Below are 21,608 nucleotides of genomic sequence, written 5' to 3'. Positions count from 1 at the left end.
CAGTGTACAGGATTGACAATACTCACTATCAGTTTTCTCTTATCCTACCATTTGTAGGATTAAAACCAAAAACCAAAAAAACCCAAACATTTACTTCAAAGCTCAGCTTCTTCTAGTATTATTAGTTTTAGTAGTATCAGACCTAACATCACTTCTTCAAAAATATTTAAGTCTATGTAGTATTTACAGGACAGAGTGCGTTAAGTCTCCTATTTGCACTTTGTGTGCTTTGAATTTGTCAGGCACCAGCAGTCTCCTGTCAAATCCCCTCCCACCCTATTCCCAAAATAAGGAAAACCTGAACTGTTCATTAAATTTAAGTGACTTATTGTTTTTGAAAACATCGGAATTCTTTATTAAGAGGCTAGGAGAATAGAGTCCATTTCCAAAGAAAACAATTCATCCTATTTACAAAATTGCCTTACCTCCTGAATGTCCCCCATTTTATTCACCATTCTTCCTTACTTTGTTAAGTGACTAGTCCAACAAGTCTGACCTCTACTTCTTCCCCCTTTCCCAGTTTGAGAGTACTTTCTTGTGTGCAAGGCAAGGCAACTTTAGTCTAAGCAGTCCTACCACTGATTTACAGCATTGGATGACATGACAGCTAAAAGCTACTGCTTTTGCTCCAGCAAAGTCCTGTTTCATCCCACACCAGGACTCAGCCAGGATAAACAGACTCTGGAAGAGTCACATTACCAGGGTGCAACAATGCTTTATTAAGAACCTCCAAAATCTCTAGTTTAAGCTGTGTGCACAACTTTGGAAGGTTTTCACAGAGAAACAGCAGAACACGTCTAAAATCCAAATTTCACTTTAAGGCAACCTCAGCATTGTACGTGGGTTTGTAGCCTTGAGCTATGGATTTGGTTTAGACAATTCTCAGCAAAAACAATTCAGCCATTTATAAAATGACAGGAAAGACTGCTATTATTAAAGCAACAGTAACTAGGTTTGAGAAGTGCTAGCAATACTGATGCTTAGAGAAATACTTTCCCTGGCAAGAGAGGGATTTTTTTTTTTTCCCTTTTTTTTTTTTTTTTTTTAAGAGAGAAAAGGCACATTTACATGAAACATCACTTACTGAGTAACACAAGTTCAAAATACAGAACTCTGAAGGGAACTCACCTGCTCTATCAAGCCAAAGCAGTTATCTCCTTCCTCATCAGAAGACTCCAGTTGTTCAATGTTATTCCGTGTTCGGTAATTGGGATATTTCCGTCTATGCAGTCTACGCTTCGATTGTATTAATGAAGACTCAGAGTCACTCTAATGTATATAGAAAGGAAAAAAGAAGTTACATAAAAGTACATATGCAGCAAACTTTTATGGGGTTGAAAGGGTAGCTAAAAGCACTGCTGAATGTAAAAACTGCAACCGCCTCATCACATTGCTGCCTGATCATGTCAAAACTCCTTTTCACACAAAATAATTTTCCTGTAAGCCAATAGTTTTAAATTTGCTGTTCTAAATTTAAGATTTAGTAGTTGTTCTAAGAAATTGCCCTTATAAATTACTTTAAGTGACAGGATTACCTGATAAATATATTTACAGAATCAAAATATCAACTGTCTACAGGAACCTTTGAAGACCATACCTTCAGAAATGTCTGCTCTCATTTTTTAAGCCATGACTTGTCCCTGGACACAGAATGCCCACTTTCCTAGAAGCTGATGCATACCTTTTCCAATGACTCAAATGACTTTTTCTTCTCTGTTGCATAAAGATCCCTCTCGTCTTCCCCTTTCGCAATTCGGTATTCTTCCTGCTTCCTACAAGAAAATAACGAAGATATAAGTCTGCATCTGTTTTGACAATGCTGAAAAGTTAAATGATCCATCCACTTTAAAGGATCTAAAAACCCTAACACCTAATTCCATTCCATTATTTATTTCAGATGTTATTACCGCTCAAACACCTGTAACATATGTACCCTCATTTCCAGATAAAGAAGATGGACATTAAGAAAGTCTTCCTTGCAAACATCAGAATGTAATAAACTTTTTCAGCTCTGTCGTTAATCCACATTTTTCCCTTTGCAATCATTCTACCTCCCAACACTAGGAAAGCTTTTCAAAAACTTCAGAGATGTGGCAGCACATATGGCTGTACCAATAAAAAGTATTGATATTAATTCTCCTTTTCACAGACACATGCTGATAGTACTTTTGAACGCAGCTCACTTTTTAGCATTTCAAGTGCTCAGTGCTGCATAACACATGACCCCCATAAAGCCTCACAAAAGCACAATATCTCTGAACTTTTTCACATAAATGAATTTACCCTATATCCCTTTATACTGGAAAGAGAAAGAATCTAGGTAATCTAGCTGTCCTTTAAGGTAACTTAAAATCTTGAAATATGGGAGAATCACTCTCTATTACCCTAGAGAAACTTCCCATTATTTTCATTGAATGGACTTTACATTTAAAAGTTTTTAAGCACAGCCGACCATAAGACTGGACTATTTCAGTTTGTACCACGAACCTATTTTAGCTTAGGTATAATAGCACAAGATTTAGAGAAAACAATGTGATGTGTTCCCTCCAGTCATATCTGCAGCCCAGTAATTCGTCTACAGACCTGAGTAAGCTGGGTGGTATTTCTGGTACAACAACTCTCCGTCTCCAAGCCTGAAGGTCTCGCTCAGTAGCCATCTGACTTCGTGGAGCGTTCTGATGCATCTGACGCACTCCTTCAACCTGCCCACTACGTCGCAGCCCAATATTGGGAGGAGACTGGATGTCAAAACTCGGTCTTCTAAAAGCTAAAATACACACAAAATATATTTTTTTTCACACTACACAAAATTGGAACCTTGTTTCTTCTTACTACAAGATAAAAAGTTAACATTTTACATATTTTTATCTTTATGATTATGACTAGTTATCACCTTCAGGAAACTAGATAATTATCTGTAATGTAGATACATGTGAGATGTACAGTGAGATTACACATATACTCCTCTTTAAATGGTTATTTCTACTACTATTTTAGTACAGTGAAAGGAAGTATAATGTGACAGAGGGGTTTTCTGAACTATTTCAGGCAGCTCTGCAGCTAGTGAGGTTCTAAAAAGCACTGTTCCTGGAGAGCTGAGCTTACATAATTAAAACTACAAGAACACAGACCAGAAGGGTGTCTAGTTTAACTCTGTAAAGGAAGACAAGAACCCAGTTCGAATAATGGTAAAATACCTATTTTGCAAACTTCAGAGAATAAACGTAGCTCCTACAAATGTTCTTTGAGTACTCTAAAAATATTACTAACTATGTACCACTCTACAAGAAATATAATTAATGCTCTTTAAAAGAAAAAGAAAAAGGCTTTACTTTGTAATTTAATTACAGGAGTAGCAGTGTTTTCATGAATAAAAAGGTCTTAACCAGATATTGCTAAGTTAAGGGAAACTTAGTCCTTAAAACAACATTAGAGTTAAAACCTCTCTGAAATATTTCACGCCGTGTAACAAATACAGAGATAGAACAATTACCTAAGAATTTATCAGCAAGTACTAACCTCTTCTAGGTGTTCCTTCCACATTTTGTGGGCCACTTGAAGCAGATTCTTGATCAGCTCCAGTTCTTTGATCTTGTTGTAGTTGTAACTGTCTAATCATGCCATCAAGAATGCTGGGCTCCAAGCCTTGTTCATCCTGATCAACTGTTTGTTGGCCTATAACTTGTTCAACCACTTCCCCATCACCTAGCAAGTGTAAAACAAATAAAGTGAATGGGTTAACTGACTGTATCAAATTATTTGATCTCATTGTTCACATCGCAGTGAGACATGTTCTACAACTCAACACAATGAAACCACTCTCGAAATGTTTCCAATTGCTTATTCCAAATGAGAAATTTATGGAGCCCACAACTCAAACAGTTTGTGCATGTTAGTGCCTGCAGAAAAGAATTAAGACATCCATTTGAACAACTGATTTTTTTTGCCTTGTTTAAAATTGTATTCACTGTGGAACTGTTCAGCATCTTTAGTGAACATCAATACATGACAGGTAGCATATGAGAAAGCAAATGCATTTTTAAATCACCCACGTCACGTGTACTCTCTTCCCATCAGAATTACTATAGTAACTCTAACATCTGGATGTAGGTCTTAGTGATACTGTTCTTACTTGTTGCTACATATCCAAGTTGAGGAATCAAATGTTCATCTGCACAATTCTCTCTTCCTGGCACCAATCTTTGATATTTTGTTGGATGAGGGTTTCCATCTACGTCTACTAAGAAGGGAGGGGGCATGAGATGAGGAGCCTGTTGAGTCTGCTCATCTAGGACATAATTGTTAGAGTCTCGAATAAGTGGCCGATAGTCAGTGTGGAAGAACATCTGATCAGGAATCTAGAAAGAAATAAAGTTTTTATGTTATCAATCTGGAGAGAAGAATATGCTAAAGAACAGAGAAGAACAAGTGAGACTAAAATATCTAAAGTCTTATAGGTAAAAGAAAGGGCAAGTTCCCAATAAGAAGAGTTCTGTACAGCTACAGTTAAGCTGTATGGGTGTTGCAGTACTCTAATTTTTGATAGTGCTTTCACAGGCAACAAAAGGCTTTTAGAAAACAATAAACTGAGGTAACTTGAAGCAGAAGCACTGCTTTACACTTCAAATTAAAAACATTTTACATTTCGTTATTTTTTCCACACATTTAGAAAAGTCTCCTTGGCTTCCATGCAAGGAAATTACTGTCTGAGGTTCAACATAAGCTCTCAAAGTAAAGTTCTTTCTTAATCATGCAATGTCCGCCAGAAATTTTTTCTGCAACTGAAACAGTCTGTTAAACTCATGCAGGTGAAGGAAAACAGTTACACAAGTATTAGACCACAATCGGAATCTTTGCTCCTAGCAACGATGAGCAAGATGAAATTGAAACTTCTCTTCAGCTAAGAATGTAGAGTAAGAAAAAATAATTCTTTGAAATGACAAACATGGAACTACCATTGCAACTTGAAAAAACTGAGGGGGAAGAGAAGACCACCATAGGCCAGAAGTGCACTTTTGAAAGCTATTTCAAAAAAACAGGAAGACATCTATTTATAAAACCAAAAAGGAAACAGGCTGATAAGATTCAAAAAAGCAAAACATTTATCCCATGCACATTCTTCTAACATTTCAAAATCCACAGTGTTAGAAGAATATTTACTTTTGCTTATTTTAATCAAACTGCTACAGTGAATTTGCATTTGAATAAGGAAAGGCCTGAAGAACTGCAAGTTCTAATAATTGAAATTAACCAGCTAATTATTAATACACAGTCTGCTTTTTTCTTAATTAGGTAGTAGTGCAATAAACTTTGTGATACATTTCAATCTTTAAACATTAAGCTATTTTCAGAAATTAGAAGTAAGAGTTATTTTGAGGTTGTACAATTAACATGCAAATTAGCTGGCTGGAAAATGAAAACACATTCCAGAAACCTGCTTCGAAGCTACTCCCAAGGGAATGTTAAGACACCGGTTATTTCTGCTGTGCCAGGACCATACATACAACAGAACTCAGACATCAAGGAACCCATTGTATTTAGATCCTGTACCCATACAAAACTCTTTTTCACATATGACATTTTAGAGGAATGAATGTAACTAATCTAATTTCAATTAGAAGCTTGAATAAACAGTCCTAATAAAAAGCTGAACTTACCTTTTCATAAGGCCTGCTACAGCCAAACCCAAATATCAATAGATGCCCATGAGAATCTGTACATGCAAAATGCTGTCCATCCGGTGAAAATTTACAGTCAAAAACAGCTCCGTGTCCTTGGCCTTCAATCTAAATTGAAGGAAAGAAATTCAAGACTATTTGACCAATATTTTTTTTAGCAAACAATAATGCAGCATCAAAAATTAATTACTATCAAAAACTGTCATGCACCTCTTAAGTAGCTCCATTAAAGCACAAATAATCTCGTTACTCTCACATGTCAACGGAAGAAGAAATAAATTAAAGTCCTGAATCATACAGTTTTAAAAAGATGCACTAAAGGGTATGGAAACTTACTGTTAAGAAAGAAAAAAGGGAATAGCTTTTTGAGGCTTTTTAGCTGTTGGTATACTGCTTAAAAGTAAACTGCAGCTAATATATACTGATTTTGTTAAACCACTCTTAAGAAAAGCACAGGGAATCTTAAAGCTAAAGAAAAAGAAATCACTTTGCTATTAGCTGTAACTAGAAAATAAAAAAAGATTAGAAAATTAATATGAACTTTAGATCATAACTTAAGTCTCAAAGAAAATAACCTATTTTAAAGTGTTATTCATGGGCTGTCAATTGGAGCGAATGTCGTGGGAGCTCTCGAGAAGAACTGCGCCAATCCACTAATGCTTATGGTGATAATATTAGAATTTTTAAGACAGTTGAGAAAACAAATATTTGTCTGTAAGACTCCTGAAATTATGGTCTAGAACAGGACCTTTCAGTCTTTTAGATGGCACCGCATCTCAGTTAAGGAGAACTGTTACTATGAACGAGGTGCAAGAAGATCTTCAGTAATAAAGGGTGGAAAAGTCCTGGTGTCAGCTATTCCCACCACCTCACAGTCCAAGAAGCCCTGATCAACAGGTGAAGTCTGAAGAGCTCAGACATTGACTACAATGAAAGTGAAGTCCTGCTCTGCTCCCCCATACCTCACATTCCTCACACCCAACTGCAAATTCTCACAATTCATCTTCCTCCTCGCAGCAGCTTAGCAAGACCTCCCTGACAGAATTCCACTCGGAAGCCCTACAGGAAGGTAGCAGTGGAAGGAAGAAGGGAATACTTTTGCAGAAGACCATTGAACTGACTCAGCTTAGTAAAAGGTCCAGTGAGAGGCACCTTATTCAAGGTAGAGAATGGAAGTGGGCAGCTGGGGACAGACAAGGGAGGCAATCCTGGCCCTCTTTTTCTGCTACATTAAACTGTTAAAACTGGCTCCTGATTACTTCACACCTACAGTTACAATAACTAAAAAATTAAAAGGTAAAAGCTCTAGAGAAAAAACAAACTCGTAAATTTTGAGGGTTTGGGGTATTTTGGTGGGTTTTGATTGGTTTTTTTTTGGGGGTTCTTTTTTTCCAGAAGGTGTAGGGGCTGTGCCTGTTGGTGACAATGCCTTCAACTAGTATGTGAACACACTGCTCTGTATTAAGAAAAAAAAAAAAAAGTGTAAAAAAAGGTCTTACCATGTTAAAATAATGCTTTGTTTTCATGCCTTTGGTAATATCCCATATAAAGATGTTGCCATCATGACCCGCAGACAGCATTATCCTGGAATCAAAGGGGTGGGTCTCCAAGACAAATACTTCATCTGCATGCCCCTAGAATTTAAAATTGCACATCACATGCAAACAAGAGGACACAAATCCACATCAACAAGATATCTACAGTAGAGCCTAAAGCACTGCACTATCATCTCCTCACATGCAGACTTTTGGTAAGTTACACCCCTACAAGCTGCCTCCAAAAATATACAGACTTCTACAAATTCCACAGTGTATCTATCTGGACTGCCCCCTGTGGCACATAAGTAGGGCAAAAACCCAGGCAGCCAGAAAGACTATTATTCTAAATTTAATAATTTTCTACATTCAAACTAGAACTCTAGAAACATGGAGCTTTTGCCAAAGGACAGTGAACTACTCAATGGGCAAGTATGTTACTCCACAAAAATGTTTGTTTATTCCACAGGAGAGGCAAGTTCAACACAGCAGCTAGGGAAAGGATTGTTCAAATGCAGGAGGAAACAGCTAGTTTTGGTTAAAAAAAAATCCAAGAAACACTACACTTTATCATTCATATAGAGATTTCAAGACACATCAGATCCAATTATGAACTCAGCATGCACATGTCATTGCAACTGTAAGATGACCATCTACTTCAAAAAGCAAGTAAAATTACATACCACCAAGTCATGAAGCAACTGCCCCGTACAGGAATTCCAAACTTTGAGCAGATGATTATTCACAGCCGTAACGACATAGTTATCATTTTGGTTCCAGGCTATCATGGTTACTTTAGGTTTCATAAATTTGTCTTCTTCTGAACATGTGTCACTATTTTAAAGAGTTGAACAGGCATGAGATATTTTTAATTAGTCCATTTCAATCTCAAAATACAGAAAAATAACCTGTTCTCCCATATTAATAATCAGATAAGGGAAGAGAAGGTAAGAATTAAATTTGTTTTGAAACTTTGGTCCATAAATTTCATTCTTTTTGGAGCAAACTGTAAAGCAAATCTGGATTTCTAGCATACTTATTTCATAGGACACGATTAACTTCTTTCCCATTTGAGATACAAGGCAAAAAGGCTTTCCTTCTTCATGGAGTCTTGCCTGTTCTACAATTAGAGTCCCAACATAATTCCTTTAAAAATTTGGACTTTATACAGTAAAGAGCTTTCCAACTAATTCTGTCTCAGAAGCTAACCTCTACATTAACCAAGCATTTTTTTCTGATTCCCAACATAAATATATTAAAGACAATATTTTGTATTTACCTCAGTTCATTTCCTCATTTCTCTCCTCAGAATACAGTTGTAAGATATTGTAACACTCCCTCTCAGCATCTTAGTCAACTGAAGGAACAAGTGTTCTTTGAACCATGCCTTCACAGTATTATCTATATACCACATCAACTAGTAGCCTCTCTTACAAAGACTCTCTCTCAATTATACTCAACTACAATTGCGTATATTAAGCCAGAAAGATGCCATAGTCAAATCTCAAATATTAATACATCCTCCTTTCTTAGTAAAACTTTTTTTTTTTCCTCATAACTGCATCACAAGAAGAGCTTGCCATCACCCTCCAGTTAACTCATACACCCAAGATTTCTTATTGTATGTGTGCCCCCACCTCATTTAATCAACTACAAATTCACTTCTTGCATTCTGTACTACTGTAAATCATCCACCCTTCAGGTTTATCTAGTGTTATGTAATATCCTGATATTCATCTGTAATGACACTATTCAAACTGTGTGCCACCACCATATTTCATTAATACACTTTTTAAAAGTACAAAAGAATCAATGAAAACAGTCGGCAAGATCAGTCCTGATGAAACCCCCCTACTACCTGTCATGACCCCTCCTGGAAAGAGGTTATCATCTACCTTATTTTTACTCATCTAAAAATGTTTCTCCTGTGACATATCAGGTGTCTGACTGAAATCCAGATAGAGATCTACTGCACTTTCTGTTAATTACATTTCCTTTGTTAAGGAAAAAGGTTAATTTGGCACAGTGTACATTTTAAAGCTATATAAATATTTAGGCATTTATTCAAGCACAGACTAAAATTTAGTGAGTTATTACACCACCAGAACACTAATTTGACCCCAACAAAGACCATAATATTGCTAAGGCTTGCTCTGGTTTGATTGAAGTGTGCTTGATGAGTTTTTCAAACTTTCTGACTTCACACAACAGATTAATAAAAAAAAAAAGACAGCACTTCACCTACCCTGGTAATCGATCAGACATATCCAACAAAATGCTCCTCCATTCTGCTTGCTCAAAACGCCAGATTCGAGCTGTTCCATCTCTACTTCCACTTATGAACCTTGAAAAAGTTTTAAAAGATAGTTCATTCATCTTCAAAAGAATTTGCTTTAAAGTATGTTCAGGGTTACACACCACCACTATTTAAAACATTACAGTGAAAGACTGAGAAGTGAAATCTTCAATTTGTGTGCAAGAGAATTCTTTACTGTTACCTGCCCATTAACTTTCTTTCTAGAAGCCCAGGAAAGAGAGTTTTTCTGAACTGAAAAACTGAATGAAGTTGACAAAACACATAGAACAGAGAAGCAAGTTCCAAAGTTTAACTCAATTCACAACTTCACCCTCAAATCCTTCTCAATCACAATGTTTCACTGAAGTATTTTAAGTAATCCATTCTGAAACTGTAAAGTTTCAGATACTGAAGAAGATGCAAGAACAGACCAGCGCCGCAAAACCTGAGATGCTCCCACCCACCACTGTGCATAAAAGAGAAGACCACCACTGGTTTACTTTAAGATACCAAGGTGTAAACCACAGCAGTTCAGGCTTCCATTTCATGAACTGCTGAACCATCAGCTGAGCAGAATGGAAATTGCTGAAGGGAGGAACTGAAACATTTTAAAACATCCAAAGATAATCTCCCTAGTCCATGAATCACAGCCCTGAGAAAGACAGTTGACATACCTCCCACAGAAAAACCTTGCATGCTAGGTATATCATGACTGTGGTCTAATTTGCTATGATCCACTTTAATAATAATTATAAACCTTAAACATCTGCCATAGAAAGTGTCACTAAGCAAAACAGAAGTTTTGCATGCCCCCCCCTTTTTTTTTTTTAATACTGCCTTGAAAAGGGATCTATGCAGGCAACATGGATGGTCCAGTGCAACACGATGGCCCCAGAGACAATTATAATTGCAGAAAAACACATTTAAAAGGAAGACCACTACAACTTCCAAACTGAATGTAGATTATTAGTGTTCTCAGTCACAGTTATCTGGCTTTCAACAAGAGAAAAAAAATTAAGCTGCAACTATTGGCTGCAGATGTAAGTCTACCCTGAAGGCTAAAATCCACATTTTCATCAGTGATAGGCCAAAGATCAATTTGGACTTCATTCTGTACTGGAAGTATGTGTGAGGTTTTACAAATGGAATTGACACAACACTTCCTCCTCACCCCTCAGATCAGCTGTAAAATTCTGTTAAGTACATTTCCTTAAAAAACACAAACAACAAAAATTTTAAAAAATAGGCTAGAAAATAAATGAAAGTTATTAAAACTTATTTTAGACCATTTGCATTGCGTTTTCCCATTTTGATCCAATACTTCCTGGAACTGAAAGCAAAGGAGGGGGAAGAGGAGGCTTATGAAGCCACAAATACATCAGGTATGTTAAAAAGTGATAACATGCCCCCAGGTAAATAAAAACCCAGCCAGTCCAGAGACATTGTCTAACAGAGATTAATAGAAAGCTGAGACAGACAGCTGAAACTTAACTATGTTGTCCTGGATTAGTCCAAAGTTCTAAAGGAGAATTTTCTTATTGGAAGCCTCCAGGAATGAACAATAATAGATTCTTAATCACAAAATAATGTATTGTTTGTTTACATTTGAGCATCTTTCAACATACCTATCACCACTGTTAGAAAACTGAATGCTGTCAACTTTGTCCTGTAAGAAAAAGTACAGTTTGTTAGAAATTATATTTTTAAACAGGAAATATGTTTTTGACAAATCTGAAACAGTGAAAAAGCTGCATATTGTAAAATTCTTAACAGTTTTAGTTGCAAGGTGAACCAAGTCCAACAAATACCAGAATTCACTAACCGTACATTTAAAATGCAAGTTTTTTAAAAAGTCCCAATTAATTATGAAGAACTGACAGATGAAATAACTTTCCATTAATAACTTGGCAGCCAATTACCTCATATTTGAATATATATTTCCAATGTCCTAAGCCAACTACAATTGAGATGAATTTGTTGTTCCCACTCCTACTTACACATTCCTTAAAAAATATATATAATTAGTTATTCATTTTTATTACAATAAAAACTATGGGAAAATTAGATAGCACGCTCAGTTTATCTTCAGAGATTAAAGTCTTTTCTACATACAAAATACGTACTGATCAAGCCTTATCACTATCACATAAATGGTAAAAGTCAGATTCAGTATTAGAGAAGACATATCAAGGCAAACAAAATGAAGATGATGAATATTTGAAGAGCTGCCCTTGAAAGAACTTTAAGGGTTCAACTAAATCTAAATTATCTATAGTAAAACTACAGATTCTTTGTGCATCAAGTGCTGAAAAAAAAAATTACTCAACCTTCAGCACATGAAGGTAAGCCAAATTTCCCTCAGTTCCTTAGAAGATAGATTCTGCCAGACTAAGGAAAAGAACTTCTTAAATAAAAAGCTTTCATTTTTTTATTTGTGTACCTAACAGGTATCAGTTATATCAAGAAAGCAAGTAAAGACAGACAGAACACATTACATAAAGCACATGGGGAAACAATGCTAAACCAGCCAGCTGATTATTACTCAGGAAACAAAGTGGCTTGCACAGCCATTGAGAGTGTGAACAAAGATCAAGATGAATGGAAGTAAAATTCTGGACACTCAATGCTATTTAAAGATTTAATGCAAAAGGTGCCAAATGGTAAATAACTTCAGTAATGAAATCCACGTTCTCAGCCTATCTACTTCCTGTATACTGCATATAGCACACGGGTGGCTAGGCACAGTGGCATCAGAGGGAGAACCACATACTTTAAAATTGTAGAAATGTATGACATCCAGTTGAAAAAAAAAGATTTCTAAATACCATCTTGATACTTTCCAGCCTTTAAAATGGTCAAGTCATATTGAGATGACTGACTGGAATTCTGCGTAAGTTCAAAAAATATTCAATGAAAGAACATTGCTACAAATCCAAAAAAACATTAACTTGCAACTTCAATGCTGTTTGAAGTGACTAATTATTACATTCAACAATCTTACTTACAGCATGACTTTCCAATTCAGCTATTTTCTCAGGTGTTTCAGAGCCAAAAAAATACATCCTGATGACGTGGTCAGTGCTGCCAGTTGCTAAAAACATACCACCTGTAAAAATCAACCAATAATTAAGCTACTGTGTAAGAAATTAAAACAGATCACCAACATTTCTCAGATGTCTTGTTTAAAAAAAAAAAATATCTGAAGAGTGTCACTTTTTTTTATGCTCTTCCACCGACATACAGATATGGAAGGCAGTTCCCTTCTTGCCTGAGAAAGCACTCTCAGCCATAGTAAAAATAAATAGTCATACTCAGTGTTACAAAGATTCTAAAGTATATAATTAGGGGAATGCTGAAACTTCTAATGCTACTAATTGTGCACAGAAGCCCTCGATTACAGGGAATATGGCTAGTCCTCATTGGAATTACCTAGATGACTCTTTCACTGTAGTGTAAGTCCCATTTGTGGCAGGCATGTGAACTGCTTCAAAACTGGGTAGAAACGTAAGTAAACCAGTGTAAGTACACCAGTATTTAGCTGTGGTGGCAGCAATATTAAGATCTGCCTCTTGGCACCTCTGAGTGCTGCCAAAAAAAAACAACCAAAAAAATCCCACAAAAAAACCCCAAACCCAGTCACAACACAGGACTATATCCTGACAACATTAACAATCTGCACTTTGATTTGTATTTTATTTCTGGATTTCCCAATTTTCTTCTAATGTTCATGCTACCTGGTACCAGTAAGCCTTCCCACAAATCACCCATAGATGAAAGACAGAATGAAAGACAACTACAAGCCAGGAATGAAGTACACTTATAGATACATTTGTGGATTCTTAAGAAAGAAGGAATTTTTATTACTATCCCTGCATACAACTGGCACAGAATCAGGAGCTCTTGCTATTGGCAGTAACCACTTCCTTGCTGTTGACTGTGGTATCTTACAGAACTAGTTTTGCAAATCCCTGAGGATTAAACAAAAATAAAAATCCAGTAAAGATGGGTAGAGAGTAAACAAGCATCAGGTGGCTTTTACTTCTGTAAAATCACCAATGGGAAAAGGAAAACAGTACCACTTAGTTCAACAGCCTCCCACTGTTAGCTAAGAGCAGTCACATTATTTATGTCATAGGCTAACAATACACATATATAAAATTGCTTATCACACAGCTGCTGGTTTTGTATATTTCAAAGCTGTCACAACCATAATATTATAAAACTACTTATGAGGAAGGAAGAGAAATCACAATGCCAAACTCAATCTGTACATGACTTACCTACGCTGAATGAAGAACAAAGCATCTGAACCCCTGGTCTGGGTTTTTCTGTGAATTTCACTGGCCGATTGCTTAGAAAGAAAAGATGCTTGAAACAGGACATGCCATGCAAAATCTGGCTTTTCTTAACATTTCAAACATGTTTCTTCAAACATCTACATAACAGGTACTTCTTGAATACCTACAGTTACCATCTGTAAATCTTGTGCGGGAGGATGAGCAATAAGGTTTACCTTTCAAAATTACTGTACACACATATACAAATGATATTTGAAGCCCACACAGCTTACGACTTTTTCTGCAAGATGCTATTACTTAGCAAAGGATAACGTGACATGCCAAAGAATGCTTATTTTTGCTCATCCTTCAGTAAGTATGATTTACCCCCTCCATAATATATCCCTGAAGTACTGAACTCTCACCCTCACATTACAAACCACGAACAGTACATGAAATAAGGCCCAACAAATACCGTTACTGCACAATGCTCTGCAAAATCTTAAAACTTTACAGAAGTAAATAGAAGTTTTGCAACATTGTGCACATGGTGATTTAAAAGACTGCCTTCTTTCCTGATCTGCAAGTCACGTGCACGCTTCCAGCTGACAGGGCCATAATCTCACAGAAAGTAGCTACTGAGAACTACATTAAGGAGAAATGCAGCAATCTGTAGTTTGTTTGCATTTCTTTTGTTTCTATTGTTTCAATGAATAGATTAATTCGTCAACAGTATTTTTTGTTGAATTTTGTTGATAGTGAATTTGTATGTTGAAATTGATGAAGAAACATTTGTTCAACAATAGAAACAATTCTATTGTTACAAACAATACAGTTTGTACACAAAACGTGTACAGCCACTTACAATATAGGTTTCTACTCATTATTCTACTGCTTTTCTGTTCAAGTGTGTTGTGTTTATCAAAGGAAATATTGAGACCTTCAGTATAAAAGTATTTCTCATGTTTGTATGATACACAGTACAGAGATTCAAATACTAAGAATGCCGCTTTGAGGCCTACCAATGCTTAAACCAAATTAAGCCTATGCTTAAACTAATTTAAACAGTGTTTCCATCTGATACAGTACTCTAATTTTAGAAGGAGAATAATTAAGGAACCAGTTTAAACACTCTCCTCCTACAAATTACAGCCCTAGAGTCTTCAGATGAAACTATGCCTTTGATAGTTTTTGCTGCAATTCTACTACCTTAAGATCACAAGTAAGTTTGAATTAAAAAGCAAAATAATCTTCTGCTTTCTAAAGTACTTTTTTAAAAATAGCTGCTTTAATGTAAAATGGATCATTTTGTACCAACTACCATTATATGGCACAATACTAGACACAGACTGATCACCCCAGATCTGTCCTTTCCAGTAATAATATTTTGGTTTTCTACAGAAACAGCAACCACATATAGAACATTTAAAAACTATCCTGAACAGACTCTGCATGCAAGTTCTGTAGGAGACATCCTGAAACTAGAGTACTGTTGAAAATTCAACACAGACAAAAAGCTTTATTATACTGTTCCAACATATTTATGCTCGCAGCAATTCTAGTTGTCCTACACTTGTACTTTTAGTGTTCTAAGAAGTTAATATATTTCCTGGCTAGTCTCCCAGGACAATGGAATAACAAATTTGTAAAGGATATAGTTAGTGACGGTGCCTTAAAATAATTATGGAATAGATTATTTCCACAACATTTTTATTATTACAAAAAATCTAGTTTTCTTAGCTAGTTAAAAGCACTTGATTTATTTTAATCAAGCATAGTATGGCATAGAGTTAATCAGCAGCCCATTTACATACTTGAATTTCATGGAATCTGTATCCCATTGCCAAAAGCAAACAGTTCCATCTGCACCAGTAGAGACCATGTATCGCATGGAGCCTTTCACCATCGGACTAAACTAAAGAGAGGAATGTAAAATCAGACACATAGAAGAGATATTTAAAAACTGTTTATGCACTTCTAGAAACACTAATGTAAAACCTTTATTTACTTTGCATTTTTCACCTAAAACTGCTAAAGGTGTTGTTGATAAATATAATTTTTAATGCTTACAAAATAATTTCTCCTAGACCTCAAACTTATTTTAAAGTATATCTTTCAATTATTGCATTATACAAAACCAATTCATTCACTGCTTTGTTTTTGAAGTCTTAACTAACCACAATCATTCACTAGAAGTTTTGTCAATGAATGAAGTAACAAGCAGAGCAGACTGAAAAAAAAAAGGAAAAGGAAGTAAGTTTCACTAGACAGGCTTACTTTTTAATTCTCTAATTAAGCAGAGCATCAGTTATGAGATAGTCGAAGTATGTAACCCAGCATCACATATGAATTTATAGGAAGTCCTCACACATTTCTTTAAGACATGGATTTATTGCTATGCACAGAGCTACCCTTCAGAAAACTTTACAGAACTCAAGTTATACAAGTTGATTAAATTGTTCACCAATTACTACTACCACCATTGGAAAAGGCCGTATAAGTTGTACATATTGCAATTATAGTGTTATTAAGAACACTTAAACAAAAATAAAATCTACCATACTACAATAAAAGAAACACAACAAATAAGTGCTTTACTATTAAAAACCAAAGAAAGAAAAAATATGCAATCAATGCCACAGTAACTCTGCAAATATGAAGGTTACTCTCAGCGGCAGCATTTTTGCAAAAACTGCAAAATTATTTTCTGAACTTCACAAGCTGGCAAGAGGCCGCTCTTCAATTCTCAACATAAGCCTGTTTGTCTCATTGGAAAACGCAGCAAATCTGGATAACGAGCTCCTAGTTTATCTATTAAATAAGGAACTACAAAGGCCAAAATGAGCCTGAATCCAAAACACTACTGATAGCACAGAAAGTATCGCAATGCCTTCAAATCTAAAATACACAACATACTACATCAAACATCTTTGCACTTTTGAAATAACTTATATTTTTGAGATTAAGACAAATACCCATATCATGGAAGCTGTAAGAATCACATGCTGGATCAGAACACTCACCCATACAAACCAGCATATTGTGTCTCCAGTAACAGACAGTAGGAGGACATGATACTTCCCAGAAATTCTATTTGGTTCTAACAGCTCAAATATTACTGGTGAGAATATAACGCGAAGGAGGATTCTTTTCACTATTTTCAGTTAAATACTTGGGAATTTCAGGAAGGCAAGGAACTTTTCTATCTTTTGGTTTTTTTAAGTAGGTTTCTCCTGTGGTTTTGACTAATTTTTGACACAAGTATTTAAATGTTCAGATTTTAATATTCCCACAGGCAGTCACGCAGAAATAATTTCAGTCATGTGAAAACCACAGTGACTGTCATCATCGAAGGCACAGTGAGTTATTTGCCACTCACGCGCCAGCCTTCATGGGAAACAACATCAGTTCCTTGCACTTGGACACAAAAAAGTAAGATGTACGCTTGGCAAGTTACTACTTAACTTAGTAACAGCAACAACAAAGTACTTTTCTCCACAAACAGAACATGAGGTACTAATCTTGCTTTTCAACACAAAGATAGAAGGCTCTATTGGCATAGAGCATTCATGTAACTATGTTTCTCAATTTCAATACGCAACCAAGGAAAGTGGTTATCATTTCTTACCAATATGATAGCTAGCTAATCTTAGGGCAGCCCATTAATCTAAATCCTACTACTAAAGCAGACTCAACTTTTCAAAGTAACTTTTCAAATCAGGTACAACAGCCTCTTCCTCCCCCGAATTATTTCTTGTTTTCTAGTATTTTATCAAAATACCTTCAAACTTTCCATACCACACTGTTAAGTGAAACTTGTCTTGGAGTTTCGTAGGCTGGCTGCTTCTTACCATTCATCTACATTACCTGTGCTTCAATATATAAAAACACTTAAAAAACCCAGACATACCTGTAATGAGGTAATGGACCCTGTGTGCCCATGGAGGACTGCAACTGGTGCACAGGTTCTCAGACACCACACTCTGATCATTTTATCACAGCTTCCAGCTGCAATCATAGTGTTTTCATAATTGACAGCCATATCGGAAATTTCTGCTGAATGTCCTCGTAATGTGGCAAATAACCTGCCATTATGAGTTGACCAAATCTTTACCAAACAGTCATCTGAGCCCTAGAAAGAAATTTATTATGCTCAGCAAGGATTTTTAAAAAAAGATTCAGCATAAAAGTTTTAGGCTTCCTGTAAAGAACCTAACTATGTTTTCCCACAACTTGGTAAATTACATTTCTATTTAAAACCATTTATGATACTTAAGCTGAAAGAAAGAGTCATATGACCAACATTAAAAAACCCAAAATGTTCACTTATGGTTCAAGATTACACTGCAATCAACACAGATCGATACCACATAATGCAAGAAGTCTGGAATAAGTTTAAGGGGGCTCCTTACAGTAAAGGCAAGGGGCAATGAAAGTACTGTTCTGTAAAAGCAATCTCTCCTCTGAGGGAAGAAGGGCCCAACAAAGCTGGTTAGTGTTCAAGAATCACCTCCTCCAAGCCCAGGAGCGATGCGTCTCAACACAGAGGAAGTCAGGCAAAAGCACCAGGAGGCCTGCATGGATGAACAAGGAGCTCCTGAGAAAACACAAACAGGAAGCCTACAAAGGGTGGAAGCAAGGACAGGTAGCCTGGGAGGAATACAGAGAAATTGTCCACGCAGACAGGGATCAGGTTAGGAAAGCTAAAGCCCTGACAGAATTAAATCTGGCCAGGGACATCAAGAGCAACAAGAAAAGCTTCTACAGATATACTGATAAATACTGATAAAAGGAAGACTAGGGAAAATGTGGGCCCTCTCTGGAAGGAAACACGAGACCTGGTTACACAGGATATGGAGAAAGCCAACTTTTTTGCCTCTGTCTTCACCAGCAAGTGTTCAAGCCACACCACCCAAGCCATAGAAGTCAAAGGCAGCGACTGGGAGAATGAAGAACCACCCACTGTAGAAGATCAGGTTCAAGACCATCTAAGGAACCTATAGGTGCACAAGTCCATGAGACCTGACGAGATGCATCCACAGGTCCTGAGGGAAGTGGTAGATGAAATTGCTAAGCCACTGTCCATCATATTTGAGAAGCCGTGGCAGTCTGGTGAAGTTCCCAAGACTGGAGAAGGGGAAACATAACTCCCATTTTTAAAAAGGGAAAAAAGGAAGATCTGGGGAGCTACAGGCCAGTCTCACCTCTGAGCCCGGCAAGATCCTCCTGGAAACTATGCTAAGGCACATCGAAAATAAGGAGTTGATTGGTAACAGCCAACATGCCTTCACTAAGGGCAAATCGTGCCTGACAAATTTGGTGGCCTTCTATGATGACGTTACAGCATTGGTGGGTAAGGGAAGAAACTGACATCATCTACCCAGACTTGTGCAAAGCATCTGACACTGTCCCGCACGACATCCTTGTCTCTAATCTGGAGGATCATGGATTTGATGGATGGACCACCTGGTGGATAAGGAATAGGCTGATGGTCAAACTCGGAGTTGCAGTCAATGGCTCGATGTCCAGGTGGAGACCAGTGATGAGCAGCATTCCTCAGGGGTTGGTATTGGGACCAGCTCTGTTCAACATCTTTGTTGGAGACATGGACAGTGTGACTGAGTGCGCTCTCAGCAAGTTTGCCAGCGACACCAAGCTGTGTGCTGCAGTTGACACGCTGGAGGGAAGGGATGCCATCCAGAGGGACCCTAACAGGCTTCAGAGGTGAGCCTGTGTGAACCTCTTGAAGTTCAACAAGGCCAAGTGTAAGGTCCTGCACCTGGGTCAGGACAATCCCAAGCACAAACACAGGCTGGCCTGAAAACGGACTGAAAGCAACCCTGAGGAGAAGGACTTGGGGGTGTTGGTTGATAAGAAGCTCAACTTGACCCAGCAATGTGCGCTCGCAGCCCAGAAAGCCAACTGTATCCTGGGCTACATCAAAAGCAGCGTGGCCAGCAGGTCGAGGGAGGTGATTCTACCCCTCTACTGCAGCCTGGTGAGACCCCAGCTGGAGTGCTGCATCCTATTCTGGAGCCCTGAGCACAAGGACATGGACCTGTTGGAGCAGGTCCAGAGGAGGGCCAGAAAAATGATCCAAGGGCTGAACCACCTCTCCTGTGAAGAAAGGCTGAGAGAGCTGGGGTTGTTCAGCCTAGAGAAGAGAAGGCTGCAGGGAGACTTTACTGCAGCCTTCCAGTACCTGAAGGGGGCCTACAAGAAAGCTGGAGAGTTTTCCCAAGGACATGTAGCAATAGGACTAGGGTAATGGCTTTAAACTGAAAGAGGATAGATTTGGATTAGATATAAGGAAGGAATTCTTCACTAAGAGGGCAGTGAGGCACTGGAGCAGGTTACATAGAGAAGTTGTTTATACCCCGTCCCTGGAAGTGTTCAAGGCCAGGTTGGATGGGGCTTTGAGCGACCTGGTCTAGTGGAAGGTGTCCCTGCCCACAGCAGGAAGGTTGGACTAGATGATCTTTAAGGTCTCTTCCAACCCAAACCATTCTATGATTGAACTACATCACTGAATAAAACTCCTACATCAATGCCAACACCTGACCAGATATTAAGGGCAACAATTTCTTACATGCTACTGATCTTTAATTACATCAAACTGTTCTACTTGAGCATGGTGATGGAGCTAATAAGCTACACTAATGCTACTGATATCCACCTTCAGCAGTTTTAGCATAACATGCATTTCAAAGTTCTTTTCCTCACATCCATCTAGAACTATATTCAGATTTGGATCTATTTCATCAACTCACAGTAAATATTCGATGTCCAGTCCTATCAAATGCAACACAATATACAGAAGAAAGATGGCCAAGAATCCGCCTGTGCATCTTGACATGCTGATACATGCTCCCTGGAAATGAAGTACTGAACTTTGCATATCCAGTTAATTGTTTTGCTCGATGTACTTCGACTAGAACACAAAGAAATCAAAGAATGAATGTACTGACGTTTAAAACAGGTCTATTCCAAAACATTACTTTACCTAGCTGCCATTAATATATTACTTAAGGACTCACTAGAAGTGACTTTCAGATTTCATAAAGTCAAGGTTTTTTTGTATTTGCGATTTTTTCTATGTATAAAACCAAGACAGCACTTTAAACTTGCTCCAGTCAAAACTTCAGTCTCTAAATAAGAGGTGCTAAATGTTACCTTTATTCTCCCATGCCTTTCTATACCTTAAAATCATATAAGAGTCCATCTATCCAAAGCAGAATGATTTGTCTTTTCTGTAGGTTTACCTACAGGGGCTTTACAAAAGACAAATATGTCATCTAGAGGTTACTGCCTCACTAGTGCTGTGAGCAGATTCAATGCGTAACTCCAGTGAAGGCACATGAAGTTCTCTAGACAAGCATCCAGATCCAGTTCTGAGTGGCAATTCTCAGTGTTGTAGCAAGCCTAGTACCAAAATACGTATCTTATGCTCACAGAAGCAGTGATGAGTGTTGAGAAGAGCTTACCAATATTTGGCGGTGTGCCATAGTTCACGGGAATTTCAGGAGGTCTTCCTCTATGAAGAGCAGCAAATGCAGAGCCCTTCCAAACAGTGTTCCTGCAATCTTTAAAACCAATTGGTAGAAGTTAATCATAAGCACAAGTTAAAAATGCCAACAGAACCACAGTTCCAAAACACAGTAAAGAACATATCTACAGGTGGTCTCAAATACAGTAATGAAACAACTGAAAAAACTGGAACACCAAATGCCCCAAAACTTTTCAGGAACAGTGTAGTATCAGAGGAGAGAAAAATCCATTTAATGTAGTAACAGAAGGAGGGGGAAAAAAACCCGACACAACC

At 37.4% G+C, this 21,608-nt stretch overlaps 1 protein-coding gene across 1 annotated transcript in view; it reads right to left on the bottom strand.

Moving 5' to 3' along the window:
- BRWD1 (bromodomain and WD repeat domain containing 1) overlaps nt 1-21,608 on the bottom strand; it is a 62,965-nt gene that overhangs the window by 35,996 nt on the left and 5,361 nt on the right. Inside the window, exons 6-21 of the mRNA XM_075099781.1 lie at nt 21,271-21,369; nt 20,557-20,717; nt 17,697-17,918; nt 15,601-15,701; nt 13,790-13,860; nt 12,515-12,615; nt 11,135-11,175; nt 9,459-9,557; nt 7,897-8,047; nt 7,178-7,312; nt 5,658-5,786; nt 4,133-4,358; nt 3,520-3,705; nt 2,584-2,767; nt 1,682-1,772; nt 1,129-1,269 (exon numbers count right to left, since the gene is read on the bottom strand). Of these exons, the coding sequence (XP_074955882.1) occupies nt 1,129-1,269; nt 1,682-1,772; nt 2,584-2,767; nt 3,520-3,705; nt 4,133-4,358; nt 5,658-5,786; nt 7,178-7,312; nt 7,897-8,047; nt 9,459-9,557; nt 11,135-11,175; nt 12,515-12,615; nt 13,790-13,860; nt 15,601-15,701; nt 17,697-17,918; nt 20,557-20,717; nt 21,271-21,369 (2,138 nt within the window). The remainder of the gene's footprint in view (nt 1-1,128; nt 1,270-1,681; nt 1,773-2,583; nt 2,768-3,519; nt 3,706-4,132; nt 4,359-5,657; nt 5,787-7,177; nt 7,313-7,896; nt 8,048-9,458; nt 9,558-11,134; nt 11,176-12,514; nt 12,616-13,789; nt 13,861-15,600; nt 15,702-17,696; nt 17,919-20,556; nt 20,718-21,270; nt 21,370-21,608) is intronic.

The sequence above is a fragment of the Phalacrocorax aristotelis genome, chromosome 1 (assembly GCF_949628215.1).
Source record: "Phalacrocorax aristotelis chromosome 1, bGulAri2.1, whole genome shotgun sequence".
In the NCBI taxonomy this organism is placed as follows: domain Eukaryota; kingdom Metazoa; phylum Chordata; class Aves; order Suliformes; family Phalacrocoracidae; genus Phalacrocorax; species Phalacrocorax aristotelis.
The sequence above is the reverse complement of the archived record's forward strand: the minus strand, read 5'-3'. Positions and strand labels throughout refer to the sequence as shown.